The sequence below is a fragment of the Bombina bombina genome, chromosome 2, assembly GCF_027579735.1.
Source record: "Bombina bombina isolate aBomBom1 chromosome 2, aBomBom1.pri, whole genome shotgun sequence".
NCBI classification, from domain to species: Eukaryota; Metazoa; Chordata; class Amphibia; order Anura; family Bombinatoridae; genus Bombina; species Bombina bombina.
In genome coordinates this window covers 204,255,175-204,282,090 of record NC_069500.1, presented here as the reverse complement: position 1 = coordinate 204,282,090, position 26,916 = coordinate 204,255,175, and the positions used below count along the sequence as shown (strand labels likewise).

The 26,916-nt window shown below is 40.5% G+C and overlaps 1 protein-coding gene across 1 annotated transcript in view; it reads right to left on the bottom strand.

Moving 5' to 3' along the window:
* CCDC125 (coiled-coil domain containing 125) overlaps positions 1 to 26,916 on the bottom strand; it is a 197,381-nt gene that overhangs the window by 135,759 nt on the left and 34,706 nt on the right. The window contains 1 exon segment of the mRNA XM_053701455.1: positions 15,669 to 15,754. Within this exon segment, the coding sequence (XP_053557430.1) occupies positions 15,669 to 15,754 (86 nt within the window).

Genomic DNA, 26,916 nt, shown 5'->3' with positions numbered 1-26,916 from the left:
AGAAATTGCATGCTCTATCTGAATCACACAAGAAAAAAAAATTGTGTTTCATTCCCTTTAATTAACAAGCTCTATGGGATAAAAAAAAATGTTTGTTCTCTTATTATCTTTATTTGAAAAGCAGGAATGTAAGCTTAGGAGCCGGATCATTTTTGGTTCAGCATCTGGGTAGCGCTTGCTGATTGGTGGCTAAATGTCTTTACTCTTCTTTGTAGGTGATATATGGGGTTAAATAGCCATAGAATTTTGGACTTCTCAAGGTTTTTATTTATACCACGAGAAGTATCCAAATTCTTCCTGCATATTTATTATTATTGGAGCATTTACACCAGGATTTACTATTAAAATGAGAAATTAGAATTCGGGTGGTCGGGACACGGCATGGAAGAAAGTTGGACGTGCCCCGCTGAACAAAGTCTTTTTCTACAAGAAAAACCTGCTAAATTGTCCTGGCTCCCCTTAATCCTTGGTGGGAATCATACTACTGTCCAGAATCTACAGCTGAAAGTAGAGCATCTCCACCACCGGAGGTCCAAGCGTAACTACGGTAGTGCCGTGGCGCACAAAGTGTGCTGACAGAGTGGCTTGTTTGAGGGGATCGTAGGAGAGGCTGAAACCTGATAACCCTTTGCGACTTGTACAAATGAGGCGGCTTAAGGAATATGCACATCTGAAGAGAGGTCTCTGTACAGCCTGGACTAAACTCTGCCCCATAACACAGCCTCTGGAGGCTTACTCTGCATGGTGCAGGCTGCATCAGCGCACCCCACAGCTACATTACATGTGGCTGGGCAGCAATTGCTTACGGTCTGGGTAGAAATATACTAAGATTCCCATTTATGAGTGATCTCTATTAGTTTGCAGAGAATTTGTTACTACATTACAATTTTAGCACAGTCTGCCCTGTCTGTTAAGTCTCAAGCCACCCCAATGGTACCACTACTTACTGCTCACAACTTCTATCTTTTTTTGTGGAATTTTTTGCACTGAGATAAACATTTAAATATAATCATGTTCTGAAGTTTACCCCTACTTACCCTTCTTCCTTTCCTATGATTGTGTCTCACTATTGTGATTTTAAATGGCTTCTCAGCTTCCTGCTAATTTCTCAAGTGTCCTGCTATGCATACAAGTTAAAAGGACAGTCTAGTCAAAATTAAACTTTCATGATTCAGATAGGGAATGCAATTTTAAACAACTTTCCAATTCACTTTTATCATCAAATTAGCTTTTTTCTCTTGGTATTATTTGTTGGAAGCTAAACTGTCAAAGTATATGTAAGGTTAATAAATATATATTTTAATCATATTTTAAGGTTAATAAATATATATATTTATTCAAATCTGGCTGGTCAGTAGAAAAATATTCATTTCTTTCAGACAAACTAGCTTCAATCATGTTCAATTATCCCCCACTCAGCATGTAAAGTTATGCTGAACACACAGGTGGGGACAATGAAACATTTGGCCTGCTCAATTTAGAACAGTCACTTAGAGGAATGTTGTGGAAGTGATTTTGAGAGAGAACAGAGTTTGTGATTTGAGACAGGACAAAACCATTTGCTCCTTAATTGAAAATGCAAGCTTCAGAGCATCCCTTACCCCCATACAGTTAATAAAGACATAAATGTCTAAGACTGTTGATTTAAGACCTAATAAGATGGAAATTAGCAGACTGGAATCAGGATATATGCCCATATATGGACTTCCTCCAACGGAGATGCCGACCCGTCTGGAGAGATGTTGAAAATGCAAGCATTTTCCAAAAGGGACTGATAATTAGCACAAGCTCATGGATTGACCCCATGCTATGTGGGTGGGGCAGTGAAGATCTTAGCCAGCAAAGACAAATGCTATGGTGTAAACTTAAAATTACTGAGAGCAGACAAATTAGCATTTGCAATTCCCTATATAAAAAAATAAATAAATGAAAATGAATACCTTTTAGAAATAGAAATGTATATACATATATATATATATATATATATATATATATACACATACATACACACATATATATATATATATATATATATATATATTTTTTTTTTTTTTTTGCATAGAAAGGATTCATACTTACAAGATCCATTAGAAACGTGAAATGTGATATATTCATGTTGGAATACAATGCAGTGCTGAATTCAGAATAGGCTGTTATTTGTATATAAATGCCAGGATGCTGATGAAATTGTGATGGATTTTAAGCTAATAATTAGCAATATGAGTTACTTTAATATAATAAAATGTTAATAATATAACATATTTGGTATCAGAATAATCAGAAAAACAGAATTTATGTTTACCTGATAAATTTCTTTCTCCAACGGTGTGTCCGGTCCACGGCGTCATCCTTACTTGTGGGATATTCTCTTCCCCAACAGGAAATGGCAAAGAGCCCAGCAAAGCTGGTCACATGATCCCTCCTAGGCTCCGCCTACCCCAGTCATTCGACCGACGTTAAGGAGGAATATTTGCATAGGAGAAACCATATGGTACCGTGGTGACTGTAGTTAAAGAAAATAAATTATCAGACCTGATTAAAAAACCAGGGCGGGCCGTGGACCGGACACACCGTTGGAGAAAGAAATTTATCAGGTAAACATAAATTCTGTTTTCTCCAACATAGGTGTGTCCGGTCCACGGCGTCATCCTTACTTGTGGGAACCAATACCAAAGCTTTAGGACACGGATGAAGGGAGGGAACAAATCAGGTCACCTAAATGGAAGGCACCACGGCTTGCAAAACCTTTCTCCCAAAAATAGCCTCAGAAGAAGCAAAAGTATCAAACTTGTAAAATTTGGTAAAAGTGTGCAGTGAAGACCAAGTCGCTGCCCTACATATCTGATCAACAGAAGCCTCGTTCTTGAAGGCCCATGTGGAAGCCACAGCCCTAGTGGAATGAGCTGTGATTCTTTCGGGAGGCTGCCGTCCGGCAGTCTCGTAAGCCAATCTGATGATGCTTTTAATCCAAAAAGAGAGAGAGGTAGAAGTTGCTTTTTGACCTCTCCTTTTACCTGAATAAACAACAAACAAGGAAGATGTTTGTCTAAAATCCTTTGTAGCATCTAAATAGAATTTTAGAGCGCGAACAACATCCAAATTGTGCAACAAACGTTCCTTCTTTGAAACTGGTTTTGGACACAGAGAAGGTACGATAATCTCCTGGTTAATGTTTTTGTTAGAAACAACTTTTGGAAGAAAACCAGGTTTAGTACGTAAAACCACCTTATCTGCATGGAACACCAGATAAGGAGGAGAACACTGCAGAGCAGATAATTCTGAGACTCTTCTAGCAGAAGAAATCGCAACTAAAAACAAAACTTTCCAAGATAATAACTTAATATCAACGGAATGTAAGGGTTCAAACGGAACCCCCTGAAGAACTGAAAGAACTAAATTGAGACTCCAAGGAGGAGTCAAAGGTTTGTAAACAGGCTTGATTCTGACCAGAGCCTGAACAAAGGCTTGAACATCTGGCACAGCTGCCAGCTTTTTGTGAAGTAATACCGACAAGGCAGAAATCTGTCCCTTCAGGGAACTAGCAGATAATCCTTTTTCCAATCCTTCTTGAAGGAAGGATAGAATCCTAGGAATCTTAACCTTGTCCCAAGGGAATCCTTTAGATTCACACCAACAGATATATTTTTTCCAAATTTTGTGGTAAATCTTTCTAGTTACAGGCTTTCTGGCCTGAACAAGAGTATCGATAACAGAATCTGAGAATCCTCGCTTCGATAAAATCAAGCGTTCAATCTCCAAGCAGTCAGCTGGAGTGAAACCAGATTCGGATGTTCGAACGGACCCTGAACAAGAAGGTCTCGTCTCAAAGGTAGCTTCCAAGGTGGAGCCGATGACATATTCACCAGATCTGCATACCAAGTCCTGCGTGGCCACGCAGGAGCTATCAAGATCACCGACGCCCTCTCCTGATTGATCCTGGCTACCAGCCTGGGGATGAGAGGAAATGGCGGGAACACATAAGCTAGTTTGAAGGTCCAAGGTGCTACTAGTGCATCCACTAGAGCCGCCTTGGGATCCCTGGATCTGGCCCCGTAGCAAGGAACTTTGAAGTTCTGACGAGAGGCCATCAGATCCATGTCTGGAATGCCCCACAGGTGAGTGACTTGGGCAAAGATTTCCGGATGGAGTTCCCACTCCCCCGGATGCAATGTCTGACGACTCAGAAAATCCGCTTCCCAATTTTCCACTCCTGGGATGTGGATAGCAGACAGGTGGCAGGAGTGAGACTCCGCCCATAGAATGATTTTGGTCACTTCTTCCATCGCTAGGGAACTCCTTGTTCCCCCCTGATGGTTGATGTACGCAACAGTTGTCATGTTGTCTGATTGAAACCGTATGAACTTGGTCCTCGCTAGCCGAGGCCAGGCCTTGAGAGCATTGAATATCGCTCTCAGTTCCAGAATATTTATCGGTAGAAGAGATTCTTCCCGAGACCAAAGACCCTGAGCTTTCTGGGATCCCCAGACCGCGCCCCAGCCCATCAGACTGGCGTCGGTCTGACAATGACCCACTCTGGTCTGCGGAACGTCATCCCTTGAGACAGATTGTCCAGGGACAGCCACCAACGGAGTGAGCCTCTGGTCCTCTGATTTACTTGTATCTTCGGAGACAAGTCTGTATAGTCCCCATTCCACTGACTGAGCATGCACAGTTGTAATGGTCTTAGATGAATGCGCGCAAAAGGAACTATGTCCATCGCCGCTACCATCAACCCGATCACTTCCATGCACTGAGCTACGGAAGGAAGAGGAACGGAATGAAGTATCCGACAAGAGTCTAGAAGTTTTGTTTTTCTGGCCTCTGTTAGAAAGATCCTCATTTCTAAAGAGTCTATAATTGTTCCCAAGAAGGGAACCCTTGTTGACGGGGATAGAGAACTCTTTTCCACGTTCACTTTCCAGCCGTGAGATCTGAGAAAGGCCAGGACAATGTCCGTGTGAGCCTTTGCTTGAGGAAGGGACGACGCTTGAATCAGAATGTCGTCCAGGTAAGGTACTACTGCAATGCCCCTTGGTCTTAGCACCGCTAGAAGGGAGCCTAGTACCTTTGTGAAAATCCTTGGAGCAGTGGCTAATCCGAAAGGAAGCGCCACGAACTGGTAATGTTTGTCCAGGAATGCAAACCTTAGGAACCGATGATGTTCCTTGTGGATAGGAATATGTAGATACGCATCCTTTAAATCCACCGTGGTCATGAATTGACCCTCCTGGATGGAAGGAAGAATAGTTCGAATGGTTTCCATCTTGAAAGATGGAACCTTGAGAAACTTGTTTAAGATCTTGAGATCTAAGATTGGTCTGAACGTTCCCTCTTTTTTGGGAACTATGAACAGATTGGAGTAGAACCCCAACCCTTGTTCTCTTAGTGGAACAGGATGAATCACTCCCATTTTTAACAGGTCTTCTACACAATGTAAGAACGCCTGTCTTTTTATGTGGTCTGAAGACAACTGAGACCTGTGGAACCTCCCCCTTGGGGGAAGTCCCTTGAATTCCAGAAGATAACCCTGGGAGACTATTTCTAGCGCCCAGGGATCCAGAACATCTCTTGCCCAAGCCTGAGCGAAGAGAGAGAGTCTGCCCCCCACCAGATCCGGTCCCGGATCGGGGGCCAATATTTCATGCTGTCTTGGTAGCAGTGGCAGGCTTCTTGGCCTGCTTTCCCTTGTTCCAGCCTTGCATTGGTCTCCAAGCTGGCTTGGCTTGAGAAGTATTACCCTCTTGCTTAGAGGACGTAGCACTTTGGGCTGGTCCGTTTTTACGAAAGGGACGAAAATTGGGTCTATTTTTCGCCTTGAAAGGCCGATCCTGAGGAAGGGCGTGGCCCTTACCCCCAGTGATATCCGAGATAATCTCTTTCAAGTCAGGGCCAAACAGCGTTTTCCCCTTGAAAGGAATGTTTAGTAGCTTGTTCTTGGAAGACGCGTCAGCCGACCAAGATTTCAACCAAAGCGCTCTGCGCGCCACAATAGCAAACCCAGAATTCTTAGCCGCTAACCTAGCCAATTGCAAAGTGGCGTCTAGGGTGAAAGAATTAGCCAATTTGAGAGCATTGATTCTGTCCATAATCTCCTCATAAGGAGGAGAATCACTATCGAGTGCCTTTATCAGTTCATCAAACCAGAAACATGCGGCTGTAGTGACAGGGACAATGCATGAAATTGGTTGTAGAAGGTAACCCTGCTGAACAAACATCTTTTTAAGCAAACCTTCTAATTTTTTATCCATAGGATCTTTGAAAGCGCAACTATCCTCTATGGGTATAGTGGTGCGTTTGTTTAAAGTAGAAACCGCTCCCTCGACCTTGGGGACTGTCTGCCATAAGTCCTTTCTGGGGTCGACCATAGGAAACAATTTTTTAAATATGGGGGGAGGGACGAAAGGAATACCGGGCCTTTCCCATTCTTTATTAACAATGTCCGCCACCCGCTTGGGTATAGGAAAAACTTCTGGGAGCTCCGGCACCTCTAGGAACTTGTCCATTTTACATAGTTTCTCTGGGATGACCAACTTTTCACAATCATCCAGAGTGGATAATACCTCCTTAAGCAGAATGCGGAGATGTTCCAACTTAAATTTAAATGCAATTACATCAGGTTCAGCCTGTTGAGAAATGTTCCCTGAATCAGTAATTTCTCCCTCAGACAAAACCTCCCTGGCCCCCTCAGATTGGGTTAGGGGCCCTTCAGAGATATTAATATCAGCGTCGTCATGCTCTTCAGTAACTAAAACAGAGCAGCCACGCTTACGCTGACAAGGGTTCATTTTGGCTAAAATGTTTTTGACAGAATTATCCATTACAGCCGTTAATTGTTGCATAGTAAGCAGTATTGGCGCGCTAGATATACTAGGGGCCTCCTGAGTGGGCAAGACTCGTGTAGACGAAGGAGGGAATGATGCAGTACCATGCTTACTCCCCTCACTTGAGGAATCATCTTGGGCATCATTGTCATTATCACATAAATCACATTTATTTAAATGAACAGGAATTCTGGCTTCCCCACATTCAGAACACAGTCTATCTGGTAGTTCAGACATGTTAAACAGGCATAAACTTGATAATAAAGTACAAAAAACGTTTTAAAATAAAACCGTTACTGTCACTTTAAATTTTAAACTGAACACACTTTATTACTGCAATTGCGAAAAAACATGAAGGAATTGTACAAAATTCACCAAATTTTCACCACAGTGTCTTAAAGCCTTAAAAGTATTGCACACCAAATTTGGAAGCTTTAACCCTTAAAATAACGGAACCGGAGCCGTTTTAACACTTTAACCCCTTTACAGTCCCTGGTATCTGCTTTGCTGAGACCCAACCAAGCCCAAAGGGGAATACGATACCAAATGACGCCTTCAGAAAGTCTTTCTAAGTATCAGAGCTCCTCTCACATGCGACTGCATGCCATGCCTCTCAAAAACAAGTGCGCCACACCGGCGCGAAAATGAGGCTCTGCTTATGCTTTGGGAAAGCCCCAGAGAAATAAGGTGTCTAATACAGTGCCTGCCGATATTATAATATCAATAAAACCCAGATAAAATGATTCCTCAAAGCTAAATATGTTTTAAAACTGAATCGATTTAGCCCAGAAAAGTCTACAATCTTAATAAGCCCTTGTGAAGCCCTTATTTACCATCGTAATAAACATGGCTTACCGGATCCCATAGGGAAAAATGACAGCTTCCAGCATTACATCGTCTTGTTAGAATGTGTCATACCTCAAGCAGCAAGAGACTGCACACTGTTCCCCCAACTGAAGTTAATTGCTCTCAACAGTCCTGTGTGGAACAGCCATGGATTTTAGTTACGGTGCTAAAATCATTTTCCTCATACAAACAGAAATCTTCATCTCTTTTCTGTTTCTGAGTAAATAGTACATACCAGCACTATTTTAAAATAACAAACTCTTGATTGAATAATAAAAACTACAGTTAAACACTAAAAAACTCTAAGCCATCTCCGTGGAGATGTTGCCTGTACAACGGCAAAGAGAATGACTGGGGTAGGCGGAGCCTAGGAGGGATCATGTGACCAGCTTTGCTGGGCTCTTTGCCATTTCCTGTTGGGGAAGAGAATATCCCACAAGTAAGGATGACGCCGTGGACCGGACACACCTATGTTGGAGAAAATGATCTTATACTACCCATCTATAATTGGGGTTTGTATGTGATTGATGCAGAGTTATGGTCTGATTAAATAATCATTTTATAAGAATATTTAACGTGTTAAAAATGTTTAGAAATGTTAAAGGTGAATCAAAGGATGCGTTTCTATGGTGAACATGTTCAGCTCCGTTAAGGGCCAATCCGAGACAAGGTTTCCATTTGGGAGTTTCCAATTTTACCTATGATGGAAAACTTATATAAGTTTAAGGCAAGACAGAAAGAGGGAGATTGTGCTGAGCTGTGACTTGTAACTGGTTGCTGGGCGTGAGAATTCCATTTTACTCTAGCAAAGCTGATCTACTCTTTTCTCATTGATTGCAATATATATACTTATTGGTGATTCTGAGGTGAAATAATTCCTATTAAGGAATATTGGATATCAATTGCGGTTTACCTTGGTAACGTATTGAGAAATTGCTGTAGCAAATAGATTTAAAGAGCAAATTATATTTTTGAACTGTGTTTCATAGTTTTGAATAATTCTTAGCTTGCCTTTTTGTATGCAAAACATTTAAAATTCATTGTTGCTGTGTTTGGCAGACTTAAAGAAAACAGAATTTATGCTTACCTGATAAATTACTTTCTCCAACGGTGTGTCCGGTCCACGGCGTCATCCTTACTTGTGGGATATTCTCCTCCCCAACAGGAAATGGCAAAGAGCCCAGCAAAGCTGGCCATATAGTCCCTCCTAGGCTCCGCCTACCCCAGTCATTCGACCGACGGACAGGAGGAAATATATATAGGAGAAACCATATGGTAACGTGGTGACTGTAGTTAGAGAAAATAATTCATCAGACCTGATTAAAAAACCAGGGCGGGCCGTGGACCGGACACACCGTTGGAGAAAGTAATTTATCAGGTAAGCATAAATTCTGTTTTCTCCAACATAGGTGTGTCCGGTCCACGGCGTCATCCTTACTTGTGGGAACCAATACCAAAGCTTTAGGACACGGATGAAGGGAGGGAGCAAATCAGGTCACCCAAACGGAAGACACCACGGCTTGCAAAACCTTTCTCCCAAAAATAGCCTCCGAAGAAGCAAAAGTATATAATTTAAAAAATTTGGTCAACAGGAACCTCATTCTTGAAGGCCCATGTGGAAGCCACAGCCCTAGTGGAGTGAGCTGTGATACTTTCAGGAGGCTGCCGTCCGGCAGTCTCAAAAGCCAATCTGATGATGCTTTTAAACCAAAAGGAAAGAGAGGTAGAAGTTGCTTTTTTACCTCTCCTTTAACCAGAATAAACAACAAACAAAGAAGATGTTTGTCTAAAATCTTCAGTAGCCTCTAAATAGAATTTTAGAGCACGGACAACGTCCAAATTGTGTAACAAACGTTCCTTCTATGAAACTGGATTCGGACACAAAGAAGGTACAACTATCTCCTGGTTAATATTTTTGTTGGAAACAACCTTCGGAAGAAAACCAGGCTCAGTACGTAAAACCACCATATCTGCATGGACCAGATAGGGCGGAGAACACTGCAGAGCAGATAACTCAGAAACTCTTCTAGCGGAAGAAATTGCAACCTAAAACAAAACTTTCCAAGATAATAACTTAATATCTACGGAATGTAAGGGTTCAAACGGAACCCCTTGAAGAACTGAAAGAACTAGATTAAGACTCCAGGGAAGAGTCAAAGGTCTGTAAACAGGCTTGATTCTAACCAGAGCCTGAACAAACGCTTAAACGTCTGGCACAGCTGCCAGCCTTTTGTGAAGTAAAACAGATAAAGCAGAGATCTGTCCCTTCAGAGAACTCGCAGAAAATCCTTTCTCCAAACCTTCTTGTAGAAAGGAAAGAATCTTAGGAATTTTTATCTTGTTCCATGGGAATCCTTTAGATTCACACCAACAGATATATTTTTTCCATATATTATGGTAAATTTTTCTAGTTACAGGCTGAACAAACATCTTTTTAAGCAAACCCTCTAACCTTTAATCCATAGGATCTTGAAAGCACAACTATCTTCTATAGGAATAGAAGTGCGTTTGTTAGAGTAGAAACCGCCCCCTCGACCTTAGGGACTGTATGCTATAAGTCCTTTCTGGGGTCGACTATAGGAAAGAATTTCTTAAATATAGGGGGAGGACAAAAGGTATGCCGGGCCTTTCCCACTCCTTATTTACTATGTCCGCCACCCGCTTGGGTATAGGAAAAACATCGGGGGGCACCGGAACCTCTAGGAACTTGTCCATCTTACCTAATTTCTCTGGAATGACCAAATTGTCACAATCATCCAGAGTAGCCTTAAGTAGTGCGTGGAGATGTTGTAATTTAAATTTAAAAGTTACAATATCAGGTTCTGCTTGTTGAGAAATTTTCCCTGAATCTGAAATTTCTCCCTCAGACAAAACCTCCCTCCTGGCCCCTTCAGATAGGTGTGAGGGTATGTCAGAACAGATATCATCAGCGTCCTTTTGCTCTTCAGTGTTTAAAACAGAGCAATCACGCTTTCTCTGATAAGTAGGCATTTTGGAAAAAATGCATGCAATAGAATTATCCATTACAGCCATTAATTGTTGTATGGTAATAAGTATTGGCGCACTAGATGTACTAGGGGCCTCTTGTGTGGGCAAAACTGGTGTAGACACAGAAGGGGATGATGCAGTACCATGCTTACTCCCCTCATTAGAGGAATCATCTTGGGCAATATCATATCTATGGCATTATTATCCCTACTTTGTTTGGACATTATGACACAAATATATCACATATATTTAAATGGGGAGACACATTGGCTTTCATACATATAGAACATCGTTATCTGATGGTTCAGACATGTTAAACAGGCTTAAACTTGTCAACAAAGCACAAAAAACGTTTTACAATAAAACCGTTACTGTCCCTTTAAATTTTAAACTGAACACACTTTATTACTGAATATGTGAAAAAGTATGAAGGAATTGTTCAAAATTCACCAAAATTTCACCACAGTAACTTAAAGCCTTAAAAGTATTGCACACCAAATTTGAAAGCTTTAACCCTTAAAATAATTTAACCCCTATACAGTCACAGGTATCTGCTTTGCTGAGACCCAACCAAGCCCAGAGGGGAATACGATACCAAATGATGCCTTCTATAAGCTTTTTCAGTGGTTCTTAGCTCCTCACACATGCATCTGCATGCCATGCTTTCCAAAAACAACTGCGCATTAGAGGCGCGAAAATGAGGCTCTGTCTATGACTAGAAAAGGCCCCCAGTGAAAAAGGTGTCCAATACAGTGCCTGCCGTTTTTATTAAAACAATCCCCAAGATTTAACAACTATTAAAAGTAATAATCTGCCAAATATACTTAGTAAAGTAATCGTTTTAGCCCAGAAAAATGTCTACCAGTTTTTTAAGCCCTAATGAAGCCCTTTATTCTTTTACTTAAACTAAGAAAATGGCTTACCGGTTCCCATAGGGAAAATGACAGCTTCCAGCATTACCGAGTCTTGTTAGAAATGTGTCATACCTCAAGCAGCAAAGTCTGCCCACTGTTTCCCCCAACTGAAGTTACTTCATCTCAACAGTCCTGTGTGGAAACAGCTATCGATTTTAGTAACGGTTGCTAAAATCATTTTCCTCTTACAAACAGAAATCTTCATCTCTTTTCTGTTTCAGAGTAAATAGTACATACCAGCACTATTTTAAAATAACAAACTCTTGATTGAAGAACAAAAACTACATTTAAACACCAAAAAACTCTAAGCCATCTCCGTGGAGATGTTGCCTGTGCAACGGCAAAGAGAATGACTGGGGTAGGCGGAGCCTAGGAGGGACTATATGGCCAGCTTTGCTGGGCTCTTTGCCATTTCCTGTTGGGGAGGAGAATATCCCACAAGTAAGGATGACGCCGTGGACCGGACACACCTATGTTGGAGAAATAAATTGTATTTTAAAACGGATAGCCACAGCCCTGTATAGTGTTACATTTGTATCTTGTAGGTTAAGTAACTTATCTGTGAAATTTCTGATGTTGTGAATTAAAATTGTATTAGGATAAATTGCAGTTAAATAGCTGAATATATATATTATCCAATTGTTTATAAGCACTGTTAGGATTGTATTGCTTGAATGTTAAAAGTTAAAGATTTTAGTCTCATTGTGCTAACTGGGTGAAACTTCTATTGTTAATAAGTGTATAGTATTGTCTCATATTCTGGTTCCTACAAATATAATCCAATATATTCATAGATATTAACTAAATAAAAAGAATTCAGATATTTGTATTAATGTTTATGATTTTTAGTAGATGCATATTGATTAAGGGTTTATTTTAAAGGATAATTATTTAAATAGATTGTGTTATAACCCTGCCATAAACCAATATATTATTTGGAGAACACTACTGAAAATTCTTATAAATATACTGACAAAACCTAGGTAGGCTCATATGCTCATTTCTAAGTCCTGCCCCTTATCTCAATGCATTTGGCAGTTTTTCACAGCTAGAGGGGGTTAGTTCATGTGTGCCATACAGATAACATTGTGAACACGCCCGTGGAGTTACAAATGAGAGGGCATTGATTGGCTAAATGCAAGTCTGTCAAAAGAACAAATAAGGAGGCAGTCTACAAAGGCTTAGATACAAGGTAATCACAGAGGTAAAAACTATATTAATATAACAGTGTTGGCTATGCAAAACAGTGGAATGGGTAATAAAGGGATTATCTATCTTTTTAAACAATAACAATTCTGGAGTAGACTGTCCCTTTTAACTAGAACCTAAATTCTTGCGTGCAACACTGTACACTACTGCTTAATCTGGGGGACGTGCCCTCTAAAGCAGAATTTAATAGCATTTCTAACTATCCTTATTTTCAAGATACATTTCTTCAGTCCTCTATGGTGACTGTTTTCCTGTATACAAAAGTATTATAACATTTATAATAATAAAAAAAAAAGACAATGACTGGGAAACAGAAACGTGTAGAAAAGCAGCTTAAAACTTCCCCCCAAAAAACAGAGCATTTTTGCCATCACTACATTTAAACAGAAATAGAGCCTTTTTTATATTTACCTATCAAAACTATATATTTTTATTTAGTAGACAACCCAAAAAGTATTGATCTAGGCCCATTTTGGTATATTTCATGTCACCATTTCACTGCAAAATGTGATCAAATAATAAAAATCAGCTTGTGCATTCATGGCACAAAATGGTTGTAAATGCTTCTCTGGGATCCCTTTTATTCAGAAATAGCAGACATTTATGGCTTTGGCATTGCTTTTTGGTAATTAGAAAGCCGCTAATTGCAGCTGTGCACCACACATGTATTATGTCCAGCAGTGAAGGGGTTAATTAGGTAGCTTGCAAGGTTAAGTTTAGCTTTACTGTAGAGATTACCCTCCCACCTGACACATCCCACCCCCTGATCCCTCTCAAACAGCTCTCTTCCCTCTCCCACCCCCCCAACGGTCACCACCATCTTAAGTACTGGCAGAAAGTCTGCCAGTATGAAAATAAGAGGCTTTTTATTTATTTATTTTTTAATAAAAAAAATGTTTTAATATACCACCAGCTCTCTAACCCTCCGCATCTACTTATTAGCCGCCATCTTAGGTACTTGCAGCTGTCTGCCAGTACCAAGTTTTCCCAAATTTGCCAACTTTAATAAATAAAAAACATTTTGTCTGTAGTGTAGCTGCCCCCCCCCACATCATTTACCCCCCTCCCAGATCAATTTCCCACCATCTTTTCCCATCCAACAGTATGATCCCCCTCTCCCTCCTCCCTGCCGCTCTAAGTGTTTTTTTCCCGTAGCGTAGCTTTAATGCCTAGCTCAGACAATGGCATATACAAAATAATTTCCCCAGCCAACAATGGAGTGACGTCTATTATGTACGAATGTGCTACTAGAGATCAAACAAACAAACTTACAGTACAATACATTAAAAGGGAATGGAGTGATATATTAGGGGACAGTCTAACAGATCTCGTAATACAGCAAAGTCTGCAGAAGGCGAAAACCACTGGTCTAGTTATAGCAAACGTCATCAGGCAAAGGACATAACTTTGTTATTTTATCCGGCACTGTTAACTGCCGTTTAGGTTTAGCACACTCCTGATTGATAACAGCAGACAAGGAGGAATTAGCGGTTTTATAAAGACATGACTAGTTAGCAGACGTAGAGAGCAGCTCAGACTCCTCCATTTTAAGTGTTTCACGCATGGCACTAATAAAGCCTTGCAAATAAACCCTGACTGCAGTGAATTCTCAAAAGCACCAAATACTTCCCTATCTTATCCCTTCAACTTCAAAAACAGCATTTACAGGGTCAGAGAATCTTGACAGATCACATCCATTCATTTCTTTAATACAATATTGGCATAACTTCTAAACACAGGATTATGGCAAAGGTTGCATACCGTATTATCCCCTGTATGAGCAGAAACAGAAGCAGGCTCAGGGCTAAAAGAACAAGAGCCAAATAAATGACTATGCCTCAGAAAAAAAAGTTACACAAGAAAAAACAACAACTCTAAAAAAGTAAGCACCAAATAGTCTTTGAAACAGAGGCAGATGTAGGAAGCGGCAACAGGCTTAGGGACAGACTTTTCTTTATAATTTTCCATACCTTTTTCGGTCATGAAGTGGAGGAGGAACGCTCCATAATTGCAGAGTTTAGAAATCTCAAAATGGAATAAGGAAAAGTATAAGCGATATACAAAATATACTAAATGTAGCCACCAATCAGCAAGCACTGCCCAGAGTCCTGAACCAAAAACAGGTAGGCTCTTAAGCTTACATTCCTGCTTTTTCAAAAGAGGAGTAAATTACAAAGTTGCTTAAAAATTGCATGCTCTATCTGAATCATGAAAGAAACAATTTGGGTTTCATATCCCTTTAAAGGGACAGTATACACTCATTTTCATATAACTGCATGTAATAGACACTACTATAAAGAATAAGATGCAGAGATACTGATATAAAAATCCAGTATAAAACGGTTTAAAAACTTACTTAGAAGCACTCTGTTTAGCTCTGTTGAAAAGGTAGCTGGAAAGCCCGCTGCAAGTGGGAAATAAGACACTCCCCCTCACCCCTTCTTTTGCATATGAAAAGACCCTTTACACAAACAGTAACAAGCTGGAGAAGGTAGCTGACGGTATTCTCATAACACTTTGGGGCTTGGGTAGGAGTCTGAAAATCAGATCAATGTTATTTAAAAATAAGCAAAACTATACATAAAAAAAATATGGGCTATATAAATAGATCATCTACAAAACATTTACGCAAAGAAAAAATGAGTGTATAATGTCCCTTTAAGTCCTAAACAATACTATACTATCATCAGGACAAGTAGTTTTAAAATGTCTTTATCTCAATGATATCAACTTCATGGTAGCCCTTCCAAAGCAAAATATTTTTTAGATACACCTTTGTAGCAACAAATAATAATAGCGGCAAAACAATAATCTGTGAGATTTATATTTATTCAGCATAATTATTTACATAGCTTTAAAAACACATTGTTCTTCCCTATACAGTACATACCTGTCATACTTATCCTTCCAGGAATCTTCAAGGTTTTTAAGCCTCACCTGATCAAACTCCATTTCCCACTGTAAAGCATTTATCTCCTGTGTAAAATAAATACATTGTTAAAGGAAACTATTTGTTGTTCTAACATGCAGGATAGTTTGATCGTTTATTAATCAACAGTGCTAATATTTTATGGATGATTTTGTAGATGTAGAAATTTCACACAGATTATTATTTACTTTATGTATTCATTAACTAAATATCAAACAACAAAATATTTGTTCTCTTCGGCAAACATTTTGCTGCAGATAAGAAAAAAAAATACAATAGCTGTATTGCAACATATTTTAAAAGTAAAAGTAACACAAAATAGTACATTATAATAAATATTGATCCAGCAACTATCAATTACCACATGGGCCACTAGGCATGGTCAAACAAAATTACTAAACCGTTTATGGGCTTAAAAACGATAGTAATAAAGCTATAAAGATAAACTGAAAAGGAGATAAAAGAAGGCGCCAACATAGTGCGATTACCAATGAGATGGGACACGCAGTGCAAGTAAAATCATATACTCACAGGATAACGGACACTTGAAAAGTGTCACAAGTGCATCCTGGACCCTCAGAGTCGTCCAGCTAACTCCCACTCCACTGTGGTAGTAAGAAACCGCTCGTCACTGATGCTGAGTACGTAGTTGCTACCTTTAATGTGTATCCTTCCTCCTCCCTCTCAGTGTCTTTTCACTGTAACCTGACAAACTACAGCTTCTCTAATCCCTGAAACCAGTATTGTGCTTCTCCCCGTGCCACAGACTCTTGGGGAGAATCTGTAATATTATTAGCGATCACTCCTGATTCTACTTATTATTTTCAGATGCAAATGTCAGCGTGCCAAGACCACCAGCGTAGCTGAGACCACCAGCGTAGCTACCTCGATTGGCAGTGACGAGCGGTTTCTTACTACCACAGTGGAGTGGGAGTTAGCTGGACGACTCTGAGGGTCCAGGATGCACTTGTGACACTTTTCAAGTGTCCGTTATCCTGTGAGTATATGATTTTACTTGCACTGCGTGTCCCATCTCATTGGTAATCGCACTATGTTGGCGCCTTCTTTTATCTCCTTTTCTGTCTAGTATCTACCCCTGGGCCACCAACAGGGATCGTTTGAAGAAGTGCTTGCCTCCTGTGATTTGGACAATACACCCACCACATTTATAATCATAAGAACTTTGTTTTTGGGACGATAACACTATATCATTGTGTCTACTAATGACCATTGCTTTGCATTTTAATGTTAGTACCCCTTTTATGATAAGGAGTATATTGTTAAGATCACATTAATTCACTAGCATTCAATGTTATTTGAGTTTTGACCTAGGAATCACTTTATTTAATTTTATTTAGTTTTATTTTTGCAACCATCACTATTTGATTGTCTTTTCTATATACACTTTATAATCACATTTATAGTGTTAGCAACATCTAGACCGTTGGCGCACTAATTATATTTTTATATAAAGATAAACTGGCTGGCTGTTCACTAGTCAATTCAAACGGGAACCGATTATCTTTGGTCCCAGTCATGAAACACATTAATAATGCTGGCAATCCCTTCCTTACTAGCTATATTGAGAGAGGTGTTCCTTTAAGGTCCAAATTTTATTAGGTTTTCCCAGATAAAACGTTTCACAACTTGGCTTCCTGGTTTATACCTTGTTTCTCCATACACAGGCCATATAAAATGTCTATTATAATGTTCTAGTAGATATTGTGATGGCTACCATTTTCCTTACAGTGCTTAAAGGGACACTGAACCCAATTTTTTTCTTTCTTGATTCAGAGAGCATGACTTTTTAAGCAACTTTCTAATTTACGCCTATTATCACATTTTCTTCATTTTCTTGGTATCTTTATTTGAAATGCAAGAATGTAAGTTTAGATGCCACCCACTTTTTGGTGAACAACCTGGGTTGTCCTTGCTAATTGGTGGATAAATTCATCCACCAATAAAAGTTCTGAACCAAAAAAAAAAAAAAAGCTTAGATGCCTTTTTTCAAATAAAGATATCAAGAGAACAAAGAAAAATTGATAATAGGAGTAAATTAGAAAGTTGCTTAAAATTGCATGCTCTATCTGAAAAAAATTGGGTTCAGTATCCATTTAACCTACATATGAATAGCATGGTTGGTGAGCACAAACAGTCTACTGTTTAGGATGCTTTGCCCACCTGTGGATATAGTCACTTGTGGCAAGCTGGTTTATTGTACCTCTGCTGTGTTATATGTCACATTGTTGATAGGACATCTATATGTCTTTCTGGAGAAACCTTACCCATTGTACCTGGATTAATTTTTTGGTTTTCAGTATCTTTCTGCCATACAAGGGGTAACCTGAAATTGTTTTTTGCTGTACATTCCAAATTACAGCGTACTGTGCCTTTAAGGAGGCCTAGGAGGAGCTAAGCAGCCCTTGATTGTAGTAACCTTTATACTCCCTTATTTTGTAGTACTTTTGTTAAAAGTATCTAATAGATATTTACAAGTCTAAGACAATGCAGATTAAATATAAATACAATTGAATAGATACTACTACCTTAAAAACCTTTACTTGAACGGTGTTTAATTCGACAAGTGTATCATTTTTTTTCTCTATGATTAAAGTTTCAAATAGACCTAGATATATTGAATATATAGATTATGAATGTTAATTTGACTCTTAGGCTAGTTAAGAATCCCCTACCCCAAGTTAAACCCTCCCTAGACCCACCCGGATTTTCAATCCTTTGTTAAAACACTTGAATTCAACAGGTGCAGGTAACTTTATCATAGACTTTTGGTGACTCTACTTCAACAAGCCTATCATAATGTTTAAAATGTCATTAAAAGGCAATATGAAATATCCACAGAAAGGATGTTATATCAAGATTTTAATGTTATATGTGAATTTTGTATGCAATTTCCTGCTTCACTTGTTTGATACATTGTATGTTTTGCAATATTATCAATAAAGAAACTTTAAAACAACAACAACAAAAATATGACAAATATCCATATACCCTCCTATGTATAATTTGGGCAATGGTAATATATACTGTTAATAGCTCAGACTATCTACAAAAAAACAAAATTTATGCTTACCTGATAAATTTATTTATTTCTTGACACGGTGAGTCCACGGATCATCTAATTAATAATGGGGCTATCACTCCTGCCCATCAGGAGGCGGCAAAGAGCACCACAGCAAAGCTGTTAAATATAACCTCCCATCCCTCTAACCCCAGTCCTTCGACTGAAGCAAAGGAGAGAAAGGAAGCAACAAGGTGCAGAGGTGTCTGAAGTTTATAACATACCAACAAAAACCTGTCCAAAAAGAACAGGGCGGGCCGTGAACTACTCGTGTCAAGAAATAAATAAATTTATCAGGTAAGCATACATTTTGCTTTCTTTCTAATGACACGATGAGTCCACTGATCATCTAATTACTATTGGGAATCAATACCCAAGCTAGAGTACACAGATGATAAGGGAGGGACAAGACAGGGAACCTAAACGGAAGGCACCACTGCACGAAGAACCTTTCTCCCAAAAGAGGCCTCAGTCGAGGCAAAAGTGTCAAATTTATAGAATTTTGAAAAAGTGTGAAGATAGGATCAAGTTGCAGCCTTGCAAATCTGTTCCACAGAAGCTTAATTTTTGAATGCCCAGGAAGAGGAAACAGCCCTCGTAGAATGAGCCTTAACTCTCTCAGGAGGCTGCTGTCCAGCAGTTTCATAGGCAAACCTAATGATACCCTTCAGTCACAAAGAAAGAGAAGTAGCTGTAGCTTTCTGACCCTTACGTTTCCCAGAGAATACCACAAACAGAGCAGACGACTGACGAAAATCCTTAGTCGCCTGTAAATAGAATTTTAATGCACGCACCACATCCAGAATGTGCAGAAGTCGTTCCTTCTGGGAAGGATAAGGACACAAGGAAGGAACAACAATCTCCTGATTAATGTTCCGATCTGAAACTACTTTAGGGAGAAACCCTAACTTAGTATGCAAAACTACCTTATCCAGATTAAAAATAAGGTAAGGAGACTCATACTGTAATGCCGAGAGCTCTGACACTACGAGCAGATGAAATAGCAACCAGAAACAAAACTTTCCAAGATAACTTAATATCTAAGGAATGCATAGGCTCAAAAGGAGCCCCTTGAAGAACCTTAAGAACTAAATTAAGACTCCAGGGAGGAGAAACGTGCTTGAACACAGGCCTGATCCTGACCAAGGCCTGACAAAACGATTGCACATCTGGGACGTCTGACAGACGTTTATGTAACAAAATAGACAAGGCAGATATTTGACCCTTTAGGGAACTTGAAGATAAACCCTTCTCTAAACCTTCTTGGAGGAAGGATAGAATTCTAGGAATCCTAACTCTACTCCAAGAGTAGCCCTTGGATTCACACCAATACAGGTACTTATGCCATATCTTATGGTAAATCTTTCTAGTCACAGGTTTACGAGCCTGAATCATGGTTTCAATGACCGATTCTGAAAATCCACGCTTAGATAAAATTAAGCGTTCTATCTCCAAGAAATCAACTTCAGAGAAACTAGATTTGGATGAAGGAGGGGCCCTTAAAGTAGAAGGTCCTTTCTCAACGGAAGTCTCCAAAGTGGAAGAGATGACATGTCCACCAGGTCTGCATATAAAATCCTGCGAGGCCACGTCGGTGCAATGAGTATCACCAAAGCCCTCTCCTGCTTGATTCGAGCAATGACCCGTGGTAGAAGAGTGAACAGAGGAAATATATAAGCGAGACTGAAATTATAAAGGTACCGCAAGGGCGTCTATCAGTACAGCCTGAGGGTTCCTTAACCTCAACCTGTACCTCGGAAGCTTGGCATTCTGCCAAGATGCCATGAGATCCAATTCAGGCTGACCCCATTTGAGAATCAGGCTGGAAAGCATTTCCGGATGGAGTTCCCACTCCCCCGGGTAAAAGGTCTGTCTGTTCAGGAAGTCTGCCTCCCAGTTGTCCACTCCTGGGATGTGGATCGCCGACAGACAGCAATTGTGGGTCTCCGCCCACTGAATTATCTCGGCTACCTCGTTCATGGCCAAGGAACTCAGAGTTCCTCCCTGATGGTTGATGTAAGCCACTGAAGTTATGTTGTCCGACTGGAAGCTGATGAACCGGGCTGAGGCTAACTGAGGCAATGAAGATTGGATACAACGTCAGTATCAGCAGAAGGAATTACATTGTCGAAGTATCCTCCTCCTCAGGCTTCTGGGAGGGGGCATTCGAAATAGCAACAACTGTGTCAGTAACCTCACTAACTGATAGTTTACTTTTCCTCTTGAGCTTTTCCTGCAGCATGGGAAAAGCAGACAACGCATCAGAAACCGCAGAGGACATGAGGGAAGCGATGTCTTGCAACGTAACTCCAGGTGGAGTAAGAGGAAGCGCAGGACACTGGAAGATTGGACGATACATTTTGGGACATATGAGGAGAAAGCTGCGGCATATCTTGAACATTGTCAGAAGACTCCTGAACAGCATACGCCCTAGACAATGTTGGCTCAGAAAAAAGTCTATCCCTATAATGTAAAGTTCTCTCAATACATGAGGAACAGAAAGGGTGGTTCAACATTAGCATCAAAACATAAAGAACATGTAACATCTTGCAGGGTCTCTTGCTCCATCTTTATTCACAAACAAAACTGAATAAATAGATAGATAACCGATATTGGGGCCTGAGCGTTTACAGTATTCCATCTCTCTAAGCTCCCATCTGTCTAATTGACCATCTTTAAGTGGCAGCGCTGAGAATTAGACAAGAATTTCAACTGCACAGATTGCTACTTATTTAAGCCTGGTATGTCCCTTAAAAACAGTGTAATAAATCCAGTAAAGACAGAGGGTTTTAAAGGGACATACCAGGAGTTAAAAACCCTCTGTCTTTGCTGGATCTATTACACTGTTTTTAACTCCTGGTATGTCCCTTTAAAACCCTCTGTCTTTGCTGGATTTATTACACTGTTTTTAACTCTTGTGAACCAACTGTCTACTCCATTAATCTGCTCTTTCCTGTCCCCAGCATGTGCATCTCTTTATTATCAAACTTTGCTTAATTAATTAATCCCCACCCAATTTCCTTTATTGAATCTATCCCTCTGATCTAAGCAATTCTTAGTCTTCTCACCTGGGTGTAACTTATCTCCTTGTCTCCAATCAATTAAACTCAGCAGTCTGCTGTAGCCTTATAAATTTAAGACCAGTTAGGGGAGAGCGTTTGCTGGGGCCTGAGCAGTATTCAATCTCTCTAAGCTCCCATCTGTCTAAGTGACAATCTTTAAGTGGCAGCGCTGAGTGACTTTCTTTAAGTGGCAGCGCTGAGTGACCATCTTTAAGTGGCAGCGCTGAGTGACCATCTTTAAGTGGCAGCGCTGAGAATTAGACAAGAATTGAACAAGATTTGAAGAAGATTTGAGGAAAGCTAAATATTTTCATTCAAAAAAATCTTTTGCACTTAACATTCTGCTATGTTTTCAGGACTGCTTTTCCCTTTAACAGTCTCATGTCTATTCCACAAGCATGCTCACATGCTCATACCTTACCCTTCTCCACATGCAGTTTATATAAGCCCCTCTCTCCTTTCTTCTCCATACCTTAGCTCTCATGAGCTAATTTCTATTTTAAAATCTATATCAACAAACTGCACCACCTCACAGAAATCCCCCCACTGCTATAAATCTCATTCTCACCTACTCTTACTTTCCATCTTGCTGCTATTAGCATCAGGTGACATCTCTCCAAATCCTGGCATGCTCAGCAAACACGCTATTTGCAAAAATGCTCCTGTACTGCTGAGCGTGTCTGGAGGAAAACTCACTCTGAACCTGATTTCATACATTATAAGTTTATTCGTTCATACACTTCTGCCCTTCACTTAGCCAAGCAAACCTACTTCATTTCTTTCTCATATCTACTCTTTCCTCAAACCCTAAACAACTCTTCTCCACCTTTAACTCTCTCCTCTACCCACCTGCTCCATCACCCAGTCTGTCTTTAGTGCTCAAGACCTGGCAGACTACTTTTTAAACAAAACACGTACTATGAGAAGCAACATCCAAACACCAACCTGCAATATTCCAACAACAGGCCCAATTGCTCCCTTTGCCACCCTCTGTATCTTCCATCCAGCCACTGAGAATGAAGTTTCTTCCTTACTATCTTCCTCACGCCTCACTACCTGCCCACTCGACCCTATCCCTTCCCATCTAATACCCTCCCTATCTTCCACCCTCACTCCTGCTCTTACCCACATCTTCAACCTCTCTCTCTACCGACTCATTCCCATCTTCTTTCAAACACGCAAAAGTCACTACCATACTCAAAAAACCCTACCTCGACTCTTATTCTCCTGAAAGCTACCGCCCCATATCACTGCTTCCACTAACATCAAAACTCCTTGAAAAACTAGTTTGCAATCACCTAACCCACTTCCTGTCCGCCAACTCCTTGCTTGACCCACTCCAATCCGGATTCCGCCCATAACACTCAACTGAGACTGCCCTTACCAAGGTTACAAACGATCTTCTCTCTGCTAAAAATATTGGCCACTACTCTATACTCATCTTACTTGACCTCTCAGCTGCCTTCGACACAGTTGACCACCCCCTCCTCCTACAGACCCTTAGCTCTTTTGGCCTCTGTGACGCTGCTATTTCCTGGATTCACTCCTATCTTTCTCACAGCTCTTTTTCTGTGTCATTTGCCGGCGACTCCTCCTCTCCTATGCCTCTGTCTGTTGGAGTACCTCAAGGATCTGTTCTAGGTCCTCTACTCTTCTCCATCTATACTTCTTTGCTGGGTAAACTTATCAACAGTTATGGCTTCAAATATCACCTATATGCTAATGACACCCAGATCTACCTCTCCACCCCTGCTCTCTCTCCCTCTGTCCTTTCTCATGTCAGCGACTGCTTATCTGGTATTTCTTCCTGGATGACCTCTCACCACCTAAAGATTAACATGTCCAAGACTGAGCTCCTTCTTATCCCCCCTCAAGCTCTACGCCGACTTCTGACTTCTCTAACACTGTTGACGGCATCACCATTTCCTCATCGCCCCAAGTCCGCTGCCTTGGAGTCACACTTGACTCAAATCTATCCTTCGTCCCCCATATCCAATCGCTTTCTACATCCTTCGCCCTTTTCTGAGCGCTGACACCAAAAAGCAAATAATCCACTCCCTTGTTATCTCCCGACTTGACTACTGCAATAACCTACTCGCTGGCCTTCCTCTTTCCCGCCTCTCCCTCCTTCAATCCATCCTAAATGCCTCTGCCAGGCTGATCCACCTTTCCCGTCGATCTGTATCTGCTGCACCTCTCTGCGAGTTCCTTCATTGGCTCCCCATTCACAGCAGAATTAATTTCAAAATTCTCACCCTTACATACAAAGCTCTCACCAACGCCGCTCCCCTCTACCTATCCTCTCTAATACACAAGTATACTCTAGCCCGTCCACTAAAATCCAACAATGACCTGCTCCTTGCATCCACAACTATCACCTCCTCTCATGCTAGCCTGCAGGACTTCTGTTGTGCAGCACCTACCCTCTGGAACACTCTCCCTCATGCTGTCAGGCTTTGCCCTAATCTTTCTTCCTTTAAATGTTCCCTGAAGACTTCTGTTCAGGGAAGCCTACCACCCAACTCAATAAATTAATGTCACTTACCTAACATTTGCCTCATCTCACTCTGTATTAACATCTTGCAGTCCTCACCTCCTGTTTCTCAACTTCCTACCCTTCTAGATTGTAAATTCCCACGGGAATAGGGCCCTCAATCCCTACTGTATGTGTTTGTAAATTTTGTCCTGTCTCTTACAAGTCTTGTATTGTTTAATTTAAATTAATTGTATCCATGGACAGCGCTGCGGAATATGTTGGCGCTTCATAAATAAAGTATAATAATAATAATAATAATAATAATAATATTTTGTTAAGAAAATACCTCACAAAAAATGTTACTGTTCCTTTAAATTTTTAAAAATAAACTGCTTTATTTTTCAGCAAAATAATAAAGCAACATAAGGAAAAATTAAATACTCCAGACACCTTTACACCTCAGCTTAACTTTGCTGAGGTGCTTATCTGCCTGACTAACACCAGAGTGTATACACTGTTAGAAGATCCGGACTCAACCTCTTTATTCTGTCAATTGAAGTCCGTAATACGGCCAAAAATCTTGTGACGCAGCTTTCTTTGCTACGGAACACAGGAAGTATAAGGGAGAAGTGTGCAACAAAATTTGCCGCTTCCGTTAACCCCGCCCATCGTGAAGGGAGGTGATATTTAACAGCTTTGCTGTAGTGCTCTTTGCCGCCTCCTGCTGGACAGGAGTGTTATTCCCAATATTAATTACATGATCCGTGGACAAATGTCATTAGAAAGAATTTGCCTCAGACAATGTACACCATCATTAATTTATGTAGACCTTGGATTATAAAATAGATGAGTACATAATAAAATGTGCATCTTGTAGAACAAAGTCTACATAGGTTTGATGCTACTAATTTGCATATAATAAAGTTATTATAACACTCTGTAACAAAGAAACCAAATTAAATAAACAACTGAATACAATTACAGGTTACTATATATAATAATATAAAAATGTACAAGTCCCATATAGTGAAAGGAAAAGGTGTAATAAATGAACCCAAAAATAGAATATTAATCCCAGGTCCAGGCAGCTTTCTGTAGTCTGATTTAAGGCCAAGATTCAAAATCTGTAGAGGATACAAATAAACAGAAGCGCCACAAGGCCTAGCACCAGGGCCGGCGTTTTATAATAGGCAGTATAGGCTGCCGCCTTAGGTGCGCACCAGCAGGGGGGCGCTGAGAGCAGTGCTGAATTGCCGACTGTGCTGCCCTATGATAAAAAAAATAAATTATTTTTTATTTGATCTCTCATGTGCCGAATCAGCCCCCCCCTCAGCCCCCCCCCCCGGCGCTGCATTATAGCCCTATGTGATTGGTGATTGACTGTTGACAGACACTGAGACATAGCATGTTGATCTTGATGATCACAAGTTCCAACATCACACAGACACCGCGACGGACGGAGGAGCTCAGTTTAGGACTGGTCTGGTGGTGATGACGAGGGAGGCGGAGGCGGAGCTCACTTGCCTTGCGCAGCACACAGCCTGCAATCTGCCAGTGAGTGGCTGACTCTAGTCTGACTGACTGCCGCCTAACCTGATGAAGTCACGTCACTCACTCTGAGTGAGACGGAACGTCTCCATGTGACACAGGCAGGCGGCAGCCAGCCACCATCTCTGAGCCACGTGAGGAGGTCGAGGTGCGTGTGAGCCCGATGATTCAGATGACCACCAGGCACTGGCAGAAGAGACTGTGACTGGAGCTGGAGGACTCGTCTCGAGAGAGAGAGCAGCCAGAAATTCCAGAATACTAACTTTACGGTAGGAAAAATCATGGATGGGTGGCACAGCAGCACTGGCAGTGAATCATAGCAGTCAGAATCAATATATAGAATAATAACATTGTACAGAGAGCTGCATGGTTACAGAGACAGCTTTGCACCATCACACAGAAATCTTGCACACTGGTAAAAATGCTCTGCACTAATTACCCCAGCACATTACACACCAGCACAATAAACATACATTTCAAATAAACAGTTGGTACTTTTTATTCTTGATTTATCTTAAATCTCTAGTATCTATTCTGCTCTTTTTACAATTACTTCCCACCCATGGCTTATTCTCTTTCTACCATTGGAAACAATCTGTCTCTACGTTATTTAAAGGGATACTAACCCCACATTTTTTTCTTTCATGATTCAGATAGAGCATGCAATTTTAAGCAACTTTCTAATTTACTCCTATAATCAATTTTTCTTTGTTCTCATGTTATCTTGATTTGAAAAAGCAGTAAAAAAGGTTAGGAGCCGGCCCATTTTTTAGTTCAGCACCTTGGTAGAGCTGCTGATTGGTTTGCTACATTTAGCCACAAATCAGCAAGTGCTACCCATGTGCTGAACAAAAAATGGTCTGGCTCTAAAGCTTACAGTACTGCTTTTTCAAATCAAGATAGCATGAGAACAAAGAAAAATTGATAATAGGAGTAAATTAGAAAGGTGCTTAAAATCTCATGCTCTATCTGAATCATGAAAGAAAAAAAAATGGGTTTAGTATCCCTTTAACTAGAACTGATAAAAGTTCTACTAACAATTTC